The sequence below is a fragment of the Anabrus simplex genome, chromosome 5 (genome assembly GCF_040414725.1).
Source record: "Anabrus simplex isolate iqAnaSimp1 chromosome 5, ASM4041472v1, whole genome shotgun sequence".
Classification (NCBI taxonomy): Eukaryota; Metazoa; Arthropoda; class Insecta; order Orthoptera; family Tettigoniidae; genus Anabrus; species Anabrus simplex.
Genome location: NC_090269.1, coordinates 301,696,014 through 301,709,464, shown reverse-complemented (window position 1 = coordinate 301,709,464; position 13,451 = coordinate 301,696,014). Strand labels below are relative to the sequence as shown.

Genomic DNA, 13,451 nt, shown 5'->3' with positions numbered 1-13,451 from the left:
GACAGACAGGGAAAAGAAGAGATAATTGGCCCTTATAGTTATGGAAACTAAGATGAAGAAGGAGATTTGTTAATAGAATTTTGTAGAAGGAATGGATTAATTGTTGGCAATACGTAGTTTAGAAAAAAGAACTCACAAAAAATAACTAAATATGGTTGGGAGATAGAAAGACAAATACAATGATTGATCTTATTCTGGTGAAGAAGGAGAAGCTTAGACAACTGGAAGATGTGACAGCAATGCCAAGAGCATATTTCGAAGTGGTGGTAGCCAAATTAAGACTTGGTAAAATAATGCAGTTAATAGGAAAAAGGGAAAGAAAAATAAAGGGATGGAAGTTAAGAGAGAAAGAAATAAGGGAAAAGTTTCAAGAGGATCTGAAAAAAAGAAATTTCCAAAAATGACAAGAACAGTGTAGGAGAGGAATGGACATGTTTCAGAAATGATTTTGTAAAGTGTGCAGTATTCACCTGTGGAAGACTATCAAGGAGGAAAAAGGAAAAGGAGACTTCTTGATGGAACACCAGGGTGTTTTGTATGGTTTGGAGAAGAATATCTATATATATAAAATAAGAGTTTTGTCTGTACATTGCTCAGCTGTCTGTCTGTCTGTCTGTCTGTCTGTCTGTCTGTCTGTCTGTCTGTCTGTCTGTCTGTCTGTCTGTCTGTCTGTCTGTCTGTCTGTCTGTCTGTCTGTACACGCATCACGAGAAAACGGCTGAAGAGAATTTAATGAAAATCGGTATGTGAAGACAGGGGATGAGCCGCTACAATCTAGGCTATAAATCATCTTAACTCACGCTGAGTGAAATGGTAGTTTAGGGGAAGGCCTAAAATTTAATTCTCAAATATTTATATTATTAGTAGGCCTATCCCACCCTACCGTACGTAAACTCCGGCTCAGGAACACCTCTGCGGAGGTTCGGACCTGCCTTCGGGCAGAATAACCCTTACCTAGTAGTCCTGTCGATAAATACTACATAACTAAAGTTATATAGAATTAAATTTCCGATCATTTATGGCATACATTGTTACCATACTGGCTTTGATAACACAGATATTAATGAATTTGTATTTTTGTTGCCAAGTCCATATCAACGCCGAGCCATGAGAAAATAGGTTAGCAGAATTTAATGAAAGTCGGTGTATAGATTTGGGGAATAAGAAACTAGACCAAGTTATAAAGAATTTTATTCGCCCAGTATGAAATTGTAGTTTAGGGGAAGGCATCTAAAATTTAATTTTAAAATGCCCATGTTATTGGTCCTATCGAAAAGTACTGCATAACAAAAGTTACAGAGAATACAATTTCTGACCATTTATGTTTTATTCATTTTCACCATACCGACTATGATAAGAGTGGTATTTCAGAGTCGGAAGAAAACTAAACGTGAAGGCCTACAATATTGAAAACGCATGACATTGCTCAACAATAACATTACATTGATCATTGTTTGTGGTGATGTTCTTTGTCTTTTATGCTGCCGCTCAACTCGGATAGACGGGATTACTACTGCGGACCGAGTATAACAGCCTGACTGAATACTGCTGGGAAATACCTGGGTAGTTAGAGAACTCTCTTCTTTAGCATGTCATTCCTCTAGTTTATACATTTTCTGATACCGTTCTGCTGGTACCTAACTCACTGGTTCATCATAGTATTCCAGCTATTCGATCCCTACTCTGATGTGCTGGTTTGAATGAGCAGTGTGCACTGTTAAGGCAAAGGTTCACTTAGTAGTAGTATGACCTGGTCTAGAATTACAATTTAGGCATATTCCAAATTATAGCACCACAATTCACTACGTAACTCAAAACTCAACCCTGAAAAAGAGCCTTTTCTTAAAAAGAACTTCCTCCTCTTCACTTTTATTAAATTCTACATTCATTTTATTAGAAATTAGCAGTGAAGAGGCGGTTTCTCCTCTAGCTTGGAGGAAAAAATTGCCTCCAAGTCAGATAGATTTTTCCGCCACCAATGTAGTGAATTGAGATTTTCCAACTCATCGGGTACTCCTAGGAAACAGATTAGTAAAAGGGCATAGGGCATAGTTTTTGCCCTGGGAATCTTCACTATTCGCCCCCCCCGCCCCAAAAAAAATGACTAAGAGTGTTCACGTATCACGGCGGTCTGTGGCCTGGTCATTCCAGCTCTGGAACTTTGGACTGTTAGATCGGCAGTGTAGTATTGTTCATTAAAAGTGCGAAAACGTGGTTTTTCATTTGATCGAGTATTTAATGTGAAATCATTGCTTTTACTTGCACCATTCCTACTGATGTCATTGTAATGACCTATGTTCATTTCAGTTGGGAAAACCACTAAGACAGTCTTTCTGAGGATGTAAAAAGGCAGATGGAGAGTTAGTGTCTGCCATTATAATGAAAACTTCCCAACCTGATTGTTAATGATGGAAGGCATGTGAGCCTACCATTACAATGAACATTCCCTAAGGCAGTCTTCATATGAGAAAAGACGTTTGGTGATTTATCTGTCGCGTTTCTAGGGTAACATTAAGAGCTATGCACTGTAATACAGTCTTGCTGACAACGTGTACTCTACCTAACTTACAATTCTGTATACAATGTAGAATTCCATAGCGAAGCACGGCTACATCAGCTAGTTTTATGATATAGGAAAGATACAAAATTTGTAAGAAGCTGAAACAGGGCAGATATTGATGCGAAGGGATTACATACTAAAAAAATGGGAAGAATATTTCTCAGAATTGCTAAATATTAAATACAGTGAACTGGTAGATGAGAAGGAGCAAGAAGAAACAATGGGGAAAGAAGAAGAAGAAGAAGAAGAAGAAGAAGAAGAAGAAGAAGAAGAAGAAGAAGAAAGGAGATATCGATGTTAGAAATAGAGGAAGCCATACAAAATATGAAGAGCGGTAAAGCAGCAGGAGTGGATGAGGTAACTACGGAACTGATAAAAGCAGCAGGACCAATGGGGCTACAGTGGCTGTATAGATTATCTTGAATGATCTGGAGTAAGAAAGAGATCCCAGAAGAATGGGGAAAGAGTTTAATTATTCTGATATTTAAAACAGGTGATAAAAAGGAATGTAATAACTACAGAGGGATCTCCCTTATTGCCCATGTAACTAAGATATTTGAGAGAGTATTGGAAGGAAGACTGAGGAGGAAGCTAGAAGGAGAAATGGAAGAAGAACAGTATGGTTTTAGGAAAGACAGATCAACATTTGACCTGATCTTTACATTAAGACATATGATGGAGAAAAGATGGGAGTATAGAAAAGACATAGTGCTGACATTTATTGATATTGAGAAAGCTTATGACAAAGTGTCCAGACAGTTGGCATGGGACACATTAAGGAAAAAAACAGAGTTGACAGTGTGGAAGTGCAAATGAAATGAAATGAAATGTCGTATGGCTTTTAGTGCCGGGATATCCCAGGACGGGTTCGGCTCGCCAGGTGCAGGTCTTTCTATTTGACTCCCGTAGGCGACCTGCGCGTCATAATGAGGATGAAATGATGATGAAGACAACACATACACCAAGCCCCCGTGCCAATGGAATTAACCAATTAAGGTTAAAATCCCCAACCCGGCCGGGAATCGAACCCGGGACCTTCTGAACCGAAGGCCAGTACGCTGACTGTTCAGCCAGTGAGTCAGACAGTGCAGATGATAAAAGCTATGAACAAAAATTGTGTTAGTAGTATGAAGACTAGCATAGGAAAAACAAAATGGTTTAAAGTTGAAACTGGTCTCCGACAGGGAAGTATACTATCCCGCATACTATTCATCATAGTCATGGATGGAATTCATAAGAACATTAAACAGAGATTTGGAAGACAGGCAACAAAAGCCATGTTGTTTACAGATGAATAGTGATATGGGGTGAGTATGAAACAGAAGTGCAAAAACACGTAGATGTATGGAATCAAGAGATAGAAAAATTTGTGATGAAAGTACATACATACATACATACATACATACATACATACATACATACATACATACATACATACATACATACATACATACATACATACATACATTTTTTATCTATTTTTGCTATTTGCTTTACTTCGCACCAACACAGATATGTCTTATGGTTACGATGTGACAGGAAAGGGCTAGGACTGGGAAGGAAGCGGCCGTGGCCTTAATTAAGGTACAGCCCCAGCATTTGCCTGGTGTGAAAATTGGAAACCACGGAAAACCATCTTCAGGGCTGCCGACAGTGGGGTTCGAAACTACTATCTCCCGAATACTGGATACGGCTGCACTTAAGCGACTGCAGCTATCGAGCTCGGTTACATACTACATACATACATACATACATACATACATACATACATACATACATACATACATACATTATCATTATAGACTGTTATGCCTTTCAGCGTTCAGTCTGCAAGCCTCTGTGAATTTACTAAACGTCGCCACAATCCTCGATGTTCAACTAGTGTTGTGGCCTCATTTAGTTCTATACCTCTTGTCTTTAAATCATTAGAAACCGAGTCTAACCATTGTCGTCTTGGTCTACCTCTACTTCTCTTACCCTCCATAACAGATTCCATTATTCTCCTAGGTAACCTATCCTCCTCCATTCGCCTCACATGACCCCACCACCGAAGCCGGTTTATGCGCACAGCTTCATTCATCGAGTTCATTCATAAATTAGCCTTTATCTTCACATTCTGAGAACCCTCCTGCCATTGTTCCCACCTGTTTGTACCAGCAATCATTCTTGCTACTTTCATGTCTGTTACTTCTAATTTATGAATAATTATTAATTATTAATTATTATTAATTTCAATTCTATTCTTTCAGTCTGAGGAGTACTTGGAACTGAAGAGCCTAGTGATGCAAGTAGCAGGTAGGCGCCCAATTGGAGGAGAAGAGCTACGCCCAATTGCAGGAGGAGGGCCCTGCCCAGACCTCAGTGTCTGTCCTTGCCCTGATTCAGAATCAAAGTTTGGTGTTATGAAACCTGTATCCAGCACCCTGTCTGACTTACACTATGCAATTGAAGCTCTGCACTCAAAATGTAGAATGAAGGATCACATGATAGCGACATTACTGGAAGAACTAAAACTGTATTCTACTGACGGCGAGAAGTTTAATCAAATCCTTCAAAGTGTTGCAAGTTCTGTACCTTCTGGACCACCAAAATATGACTTTGATCGTGGGAGAATATGTGATTATCTAGTGCGGCCAGAGAGGCTGGAGGCTCCCCTGCAAGTAAGTAACTTCATTCTATTGAGTTATACTGTCTTCAACACAGGTACAGGTCTCTAACATGTTTCTTCATTATTTCTTTATTATAATTGTTTAATGTGTACACCATATGGGTAAAGCTTTCAAGGGGATAATCCTTGTAGACAGGCAAACTTGTAAGTAAACTTCATTTTTATTCACAGCTATTGGAACACTTTTTACATAATGTAATATAAAGCAACAGTGAATCCCACATAAGCAATGCTTGTGTGTGGACTTGAATGAGAATGAATTAATAATACAATGGCAACAAACTACTTAAACTTATTTTATAGTACACATTTACATATATATGTAGTAAATAATTGGTGTTGACAATATTTAACAGATATTATTTACAACAATATTTTTTGGGTACACATTTATTTTTAAATGAATGAGTTTAATCCTCTCTGTCAGCTTTGCATTGCTCTTTAGATATGTTCTAAGGAATAATATCGAGTGATACAAAATCATTTTAGATGGAAATTTATTATTCTTGTTACATCTGTCTGCAGGAGCCAGGTATTCAAAATTTGCTTTATTCATGGTTTGTCTCTGGCATTTGTAATCCAGTGGGTAAGGTATTATAAATACAAGGTCCAAGATAACTTACATGTCTCCATCCACCTGAAGTATTTTGGTATGGTAGTGGCAAACCAAATCCAACTTGCAGTCTTATATTATGGTATTTCACTTGTTGGTTCTGAAATGTGAAAATTGGAATAGTTTCTAAAAGTGTACAGTAATACAGTAGACTCTCGGCTTGTACTGTCTGGCCTACTTAGTACTGGAATAGAGTAAGATACTCTTTCAAAGCTTTAGCAAGCGTGCTCCTATTAGAACCCTATGTGGTCTTTCAAAGTGTTTTATGCGTATTTTGTGCTTCTGGTGTGAAGTCACAATTATAAGGTACAGTACAATAGTATTAATACATATGTATTGAATACATTATCAGAAACATTTCTTGAACAGACGAGACATAGAAGCCCTCTTTCAGTGCTCATAAATAAAAATGAACATACGTAGAGAGCAACTCTGTTGGAAAATCTGTGTTCTTTGCTTTGTCAGTTGCTTATCAGATGTCCAAAGTGTGAACATTGGTAAATTGTTGTTTTATGTGCTCTGCTGTGTTTTAATTAAAGATTGTGAAATGGATGATAAACAAAACAAGTTGTAGTGACTGTTGACTAGATTCTGGAGTAATAGCCAAAACTATTGCTTTGGAGTTAGGGGTAGGAAAAAGTACAGTTGGAGACTGTAAGAAAAATTGAGCAGAAATTGAAAAGTGGTGTGCTGCCCAAGGTAGTGGAAGTGGAATAAAAGTAGGAAAAAAATACTGAAAGGCCTGCATTTTCACATGTGTGTAACAAATATGTTTAAATAATAAATGGTATGAATCACAGTAAGAAGTTACAGCCTTTCAAGTTGAGAAGAACATTGGACTTAACAGTACTAGAGGAATCAGACAACAAAGCAATAATCGATACACTACACAAAGAGACTCTTAACCAGGCTGCTTTAAAACTAGAGGAAATTCTTAAGAAGGCAATACCTCCTACAGTAATTAACAATAGAAAAGCAAAACCATGGTTTACAGATGCCTGCTAGAAAGCCTTGCATGCAACAAACTTGCAGCGCATGAAGGAACGGCTGAAGTACTGAGCTAATTTAAGAAGAGAATAAAAAGCCATAGCTAAACAAGCCCATCAGACATTTTTGGAAAAGGAAGAAAAATATTTCATTGAATAGGGTACTCAGGACCCTTACAAAGCTTTGCGTCCTAAACAGCCAAAGTTTTCTCGTACCATACCAATGGAGGTTTGGGAAGTGCACCTTCATGCAATTCTTCAGGAGAGAGACACGCGCCCAATAAAATTTCATGTTGATTTACGCTTGAAGAAATAAAAGAAACTGTCAAAAGCCTAAAAAATTGGGAAAGCATGTGGTCCAGATAACATTTATAATGAACATCTGAAAGGGATATACCCAGTGTTGAAGGAATCCCTTTGCCAGTTATTGAATGAATGTTTACAATAGGGTAGGATACAAGACTGTTGGGCTAAGTCCACAATAAAAGTGATGTATAAGGGCAAAGGTGATACAGCAGACCCTAATTCATACAGAGGAATCACTCTGGAATGCACACTCTTAAAGACACTGACACAGCTAGTATGTAAACGCATCACAATATAATAGACAACAAGCTCTCAGACTCCCAGTTTGGCTTCAGAAGAAGGAGGTCAACTATTCAAGCAATCGATTGTCTACAACAGTATATTAATGAAGCTCTGACAAATCCAAAGGAAGAACTTCATGCCATCTTTATTGATTATTCTAAGGCTTTTGATGTGATTAATAGAGTTATCCTATTAGAGAAGTTGCAAAAGATCATTGGGCCTAGTTGTTATCTACTTCCAATCATTAAGAATCTCCTTACAGACAACTGAGTAGAGATTAGTGATGGCATCACCAAGTCATATCCAATACTTCAAACCATCGTATCCTTCAGGGTGACCCCCTACGTCCATTGCTTTTCACTGCCGCCACAGCTGACATTATACAAAGAGTAGATTCAGTTGTTAATATTCTCATGTATGCGGATGACATGGTTCTGATGTCAACTTCTCAGTTGGATTTGCAGACTACTTTTAATAACGTTATGAAATGGGCAAAAGAGAACCAGCTGAGGTTAAATAAATGAAAATAAGACTGTCTCTTTGACCTTCAGAAAAGGAGGAAAATGGGGAACATTCTTAATCAATGACCAGCAACTGAAGCCAGTCACAAATTTTTTAGTACCTAGGAGTCACTTCTCAAACACTGGGGAACGTGTTCTCTTTACTTGTAACAGACCGACTAAATACTGCCATAAAATCCACTAACAACATCAGATGTTTGAGCCATCTGTCACTTTCATGTGCCATCGAGTTATTTCATTTAATTTAATAGTCTAGCTTTTATGCATTTCTTTAATAATTTTGAAAAGTGCGAAGTTACATATACTGGCCAGTAATTTTGCACATCATCCTTGTTTCCTGATTTATGAATAAGAGTTACTGTTGTGATTGGAAAATATATATAGAGGCAGTTGCATAGTATAGAGAAGGTGAAAGCATTCTATTTAAAGAAAATGCTTTGCCTATCAAAATACACTCCATCATGCCTCGTATACCAACTGTCGAGGGAATTATTCTTTGAGGAAGCATTGCATTTGAAACTACTGCTCCTGGCCACCCCAGCATATAAGGAACTCCTACAAGAGCTTCAACAAAAAAGGGACAGCATATGGTGGGACTTTTACCAATGTGATGCAATGATCAACCGCAACTGGATTTAGGGAGGCTATGAGTTGAAACATGTTGTGACCAGACTCTCAGTCCATGGGTTTCACCAACGTCTGTGTATTAAAGTGAGTTTCCATGAGCCAAATCCGGACTGCAGGTGCAAAAGATGCGGCGAACTTTGTGAACACTATCCAGTACCTAAGTGTAAACTGAGAATAGAATCCATAACAAAATTCTGTACAGACGATTGTTCATAAGAATTTTGTTCATGCACATTTGTGTTCAATAAAACATTTATTAAATAATTTTTGTAACAATTAGGTCTATGTTTTCTATTAATGTTTTATTTATTTTAAAAGTGTTATTCATATGTACTTTATAATGCAGATCGTTTTATGATCCCTGTAATAATTTTTAAAAATTGCAGTACAGTACGTGCATACATAACAAGCAATTATAACTAGCATGTACTACATAAGAAATCAGAAAATATTAATAAAAATTGGTTTTGATATAAAAAATGGGTGTTCTAAAGGTATGACTGGGGTCAGAAGAGAGTATTTATAGACCTTTAGCCTATCCGGCTTTTTTTATTATCTGGCTTGATCTTCCACCATATTAGGCCAGATAGCCGAGAGTCTACTGCATTATTTTTGTATATGTTGTTGTTGTTTGAGTCATCAGTCCATAGACTGGTTTGATGCAGCTCTCCATGCCACCCTATCCTGTGCTAACCTTTTCATTTCTACGTAACTATTGCATCCTACATCTGCTCTAATCTGTTTGTCATATTCATACCTTGGTCTACCCCTACCGTTCTTGCCACCTACACTTCCTTCAAAAACCAACTGAACAAGTCCTGGGTGTCTTAAGATGTGTCCTATCATTCTATCTCTTCTTCTCGTCAAATTTAGCCAAATCGATCTCCTCTCACCAATTCGATTCAGTATCTCTTCATTCGTGATTCGATCTATCCATCTCACCTTCAGCATTCTTCTATAACACCACATTTCAAAAGCTTCTATTCTCTTTCTTTCTGAGCTAGTTATCGTCCATGTTTCACTTCCATACAATGCCACGCTCCACACAAAAGTCTTCAAAAACATCTTTCTAATTCCGATATCAATGTTTGAAGTGAGCAAATTTCTTTTCTTAAGAAAGCTCTTCCTTGCTTGTGCTAGTCTGCATTTTATGTTCTCCTTACTTCTGCCATCGTTGGTTATTTTACTACCCAAGTAACAATATTCATCTACTTCCTTTAAGACTTCGTTTCCTAATCTAATATTTCCTATATCACCTGCCTTCGTTCGACTGCACTCCATTACTTTTGTTTTGGACTTATTTATTTTCATCTTGTACTCCTTACCTAAGACTTCATCCATACCATTCAGCAACTTCTCGAGATCTTCTGCAGTCTCAGATAAAATAACAATATCATCGGCAAATCTCAAGGTTTTGATTTCCTCTCCTTGGACTGTGATTCCCTTTCCAAATTTCTCTTTGATTTCCTTTACCGCCTGTTCTATGTAAACATTGAAAAGGAGAGGGGACAAACTGCAGCCTTGCCTCACTCCTTTCTGGATTGCTGCTTCTTTTTCAAAGCCCTCGATTCTTATCACTGCAGACTGATTTTTATACAGGTTGTAGATAATTCTTTGTTCTCGGTATCTGATCCCTATCATCTTCAGAATCATAAATAGCCTGGTCCAATCAACATTATCGAATGCCTTTTCTAGATCTACGAATGCCATGTACGTGGGCTTGTCCTTCTTGATTCGATCCTCTAAGATCAGACGTAAAGTCAGGATTGCTTCACGTGTTCCTACATTTCTTCTGAAGCCAAATTGATCTTCCCCCAACTCAGCTTCAACTTGTTTTTCCATTCTTCTGTAAATAATACGTGTTAAAATTTTGCAGGCATGAGATACTAAACTAATAGTGCGGTAGTTTTCACACCTGTCAGCACCGGCTTTCTTGGGAATAGGTATAACAACATTCTGCCGAAAATCGGATGGGACTTCTCCTGTCTCATACATCTTGCACACTAAATGAAATAACCTTACCATGCTGGTTTCTCCTAAGGCAGTCAGTAATTCAGAGGGAATATCATCAATTCCAGGTGCCTTGTTCCTATTTAGGTCACTCACAGCTCTGTCAAACTCTGACCTCAAAATTGGGTCTCCCATTTCATCAGCATCAACAGCCTCTTCATGTTCCAGAACGAAATTATCTACATCGTTACCTTGATACAACTGTTGGATATGCTCCTGCCATCTTTCTGCTTTGTCTTCTTTCCCTAGAAGTGGCTTTCCATCTGAGCTCTTAATATTCATGCACCTAGATTTCCTTTCTCCAAAGGTTTCCTTGATTTTCCTGTATGCAGCATCTACCTTTCCCAGGACCATACAGCCTTCGACATCCTTGCACTTCTCCTTCAGCCATTCTTCCTTAGCTACCTTGCACTTTCTATCCACTTGATTCTTTAATCGCCTGTATTCTTTTCTGCCCTCTTCATTTCTAGCATTCTTGTATTTTCGTCGTTCATCAATCAGGTCTAGTATCTCCTGAGTTATCCACTGATTCTTAGTTGATCTTTTCTTCCTTCCTAACATTTCTTCAGCAGCCCTACTGACTTCATTTTTCATGACTCTCCACTCTTCCTCTACTGTGTTTCTTTTGGCCTTTTCATTTAGTCCTTGTGCAACATGTTCCTTGAAACGATCCATCACACTCTTTTCTTTCAACTTGTCTAGATCCCATCTTTTTGCATTCTTTCCTTTCTTCAATTTCTTCAACTTCAGATGGCATTTCATGACCAACAAGTTGTGGTCAGAGTCCACGTCTGCTCCTGGGAAAGTTTTGCAATCCAACACCTGGTTTCTGAATCTCTGCCTAATCATAATGAAGTCTATTTGATACCTTCCAGTGTCTCCAGGTCTCGTCCACGTATACAGCCGTCGTTTGTGGTGTTTGAACCAAGTATTGGCGAGTATATATCAGACGTATATCTAAAACCTTTGCTAAGTTGCATAACTCTATTGCAGAAAAGTGTTTTGGTTTGCAGTGTATGAATTTTATATTTATCTAACATACCACCCCATCCTATGATACTGTACTGTAATATGGAATTTACAAGTGCGTAATAAACACTTGTTAGTATTTTAATGAAAACCAGTTTGCTAATTCTGTAAAATATGTACGTAAGGCTTTGTAATCAGGTTTCAAGATGAGTGGTGTGATAGTTCCACTTCAGGTGGCTATCAATAAATATACTAAGATATTTAACATGAGTAGCTTTCTGCAGTACAAAACAAGAAAAGTCACTTGCTGGGCAGGCATTTTTATGAATTTTGATTTGTAAATGTTCTGGAGGTTGAAGTGTTCTGTTATATGAGAATGTAACATAACATGGCCGGCCCTGCAGTGTAGAGGTAGCATGCCTACCTCTTAGCCGGAGGTCCCGGGATCGATTCCCGGCCAGGTCAGGGATTTTTACCTGGATCTGAGGGCTGGTTTGAGGTCCACTCAGCCTACATGATTACCATTGAGGAGCTATCTGACGGTGAGATGGTGGCCCCAGTCTAGCAAGCTAAGAATAACGGCCGTGAGGATTCATCATGCTGACCACACGACTTAATCTGTAGGCCTTCGGGCTGAGCAATGGTCACTTGGTGAGCCAAGACCCTTCGGGGCTGTTGATCCATGAGGTTTTGTTTTGTTTGGTTTTTTAACATAACATGTTTTATTTTGATTTATAGTCAAAAATTTTTGTTTCATCCATTCATTTACTGTGTTTATTGCTCTGCTGCCTTTATTGTAAGTTTTATCCCATGAGGGACCACTGATTGTGATGACTGTTTCATCAGCATAAGCAAGTATTTGTCCATCCAGTTGCACAGATCACTAATGTATAACAGAAATAGTACTGGTCCAAGGACTGTTGCTTGTGGTACTCCTGTTGGAATTATTTTCTGTTTACTTAGTTTATCATCAATTTTAACTCTCTGGATTCTACTTGTAAGGAATCTGGCTATGACCCTCTGTGTTATTCCATGAATATCTACTTTTTCTAGTTTTTAATAGTATATTATGAGCTAGCATATCAAACACTTTTATTAGGTGCATAAACATAGTCATTGTTCACTTTCCTTCATCTAATGGTTTGTACAAGTCATCTGTTAGAGCATAAATTTTATCTTCGATGCCTGTTCCTGGCCTAAATCTGAACTGAATTGGTGACAGGGTATTATCTTCTTTTAAAAAATTTAATAGTCTAGCTTTTATGCATTTCTTTAATAATTTTGAAAAGTGAGAAGTTACATATACTGGCCAGTAATTTTGCACATCATCCTTGTTTTCTGATTTATGAATAGGAGTTACTGTTGTGATTTTAAAACAGTCTGGAAATACTCCATTCATAAGTGACAGATTGAAAATATGTAGTAAACGTTTCATTATAAATGGCTTTACTTCTTGTATTGTTCTAGCTGATAGCATCTCCACATACAGATCCACTGTTTAAATCTGAAATAAGTTTACTTATCTCACTTTCTGATACTGGTTGCAGGAATCAAGATTTGATGTTAGAGGGAAATTAATTAATGTTAAGGTGTGTGTTACCCATAATTTCTAAGGAACTGGCTAACTTTGCCCCAGTTTTAATAAAATAATCTACAAATGAATCTGCTATACTGATTGAATCACTTATGAAGGAGTTTCCTATCTTTATATTTTTCACAGTTCCTTTGGAGTTTTGTTTTATTATTATTAGGTATGTCATTAACAGCTTTCCATGTGTCACTTAAGTATAAGCTAACAGTTTCAAATACTTTGGAATAATATATTACTTTTGCTGTTGTAATTAACTTGTTAATCCAATTTTTGTAATGCTTGTATCTATTAATAAGGTCTGTATCAGGAGTTTGATTG

General features: G+C 37.7%; 1 protein-coding gene across 6 annotated transcripts in view; it reads left to right on the top strand.

The window, feature by feature from the left end:
- The window catches only part of LOC136874506 (uro-adherence factor A), a 177,299-nt gene that overhangs the window by 89,855 nt on the left and 73,993 nt on the right, over positions 1-13,451 (top strand). For 4 of the 6 annotated variants that reach the window (XM_068227632.1, XM_068227633.1, XM_068227634.1 and 1 more), the window contains one exon: positions 4,810-5,220. In XM_068227632.1, coding sequence (XP_068083733.1) covers positions 4,810-5,220 — 411 coding nt within the window. Of the gene's footprint in view, positions 1-4,809; positions 5,221-11,448; positions 11,512-13,451 lie in introns of all 6 variants that reach the window. The other 2 variants (XR_011018274.1, XM_068227636.1) reach the window with 1 other exon arrangement.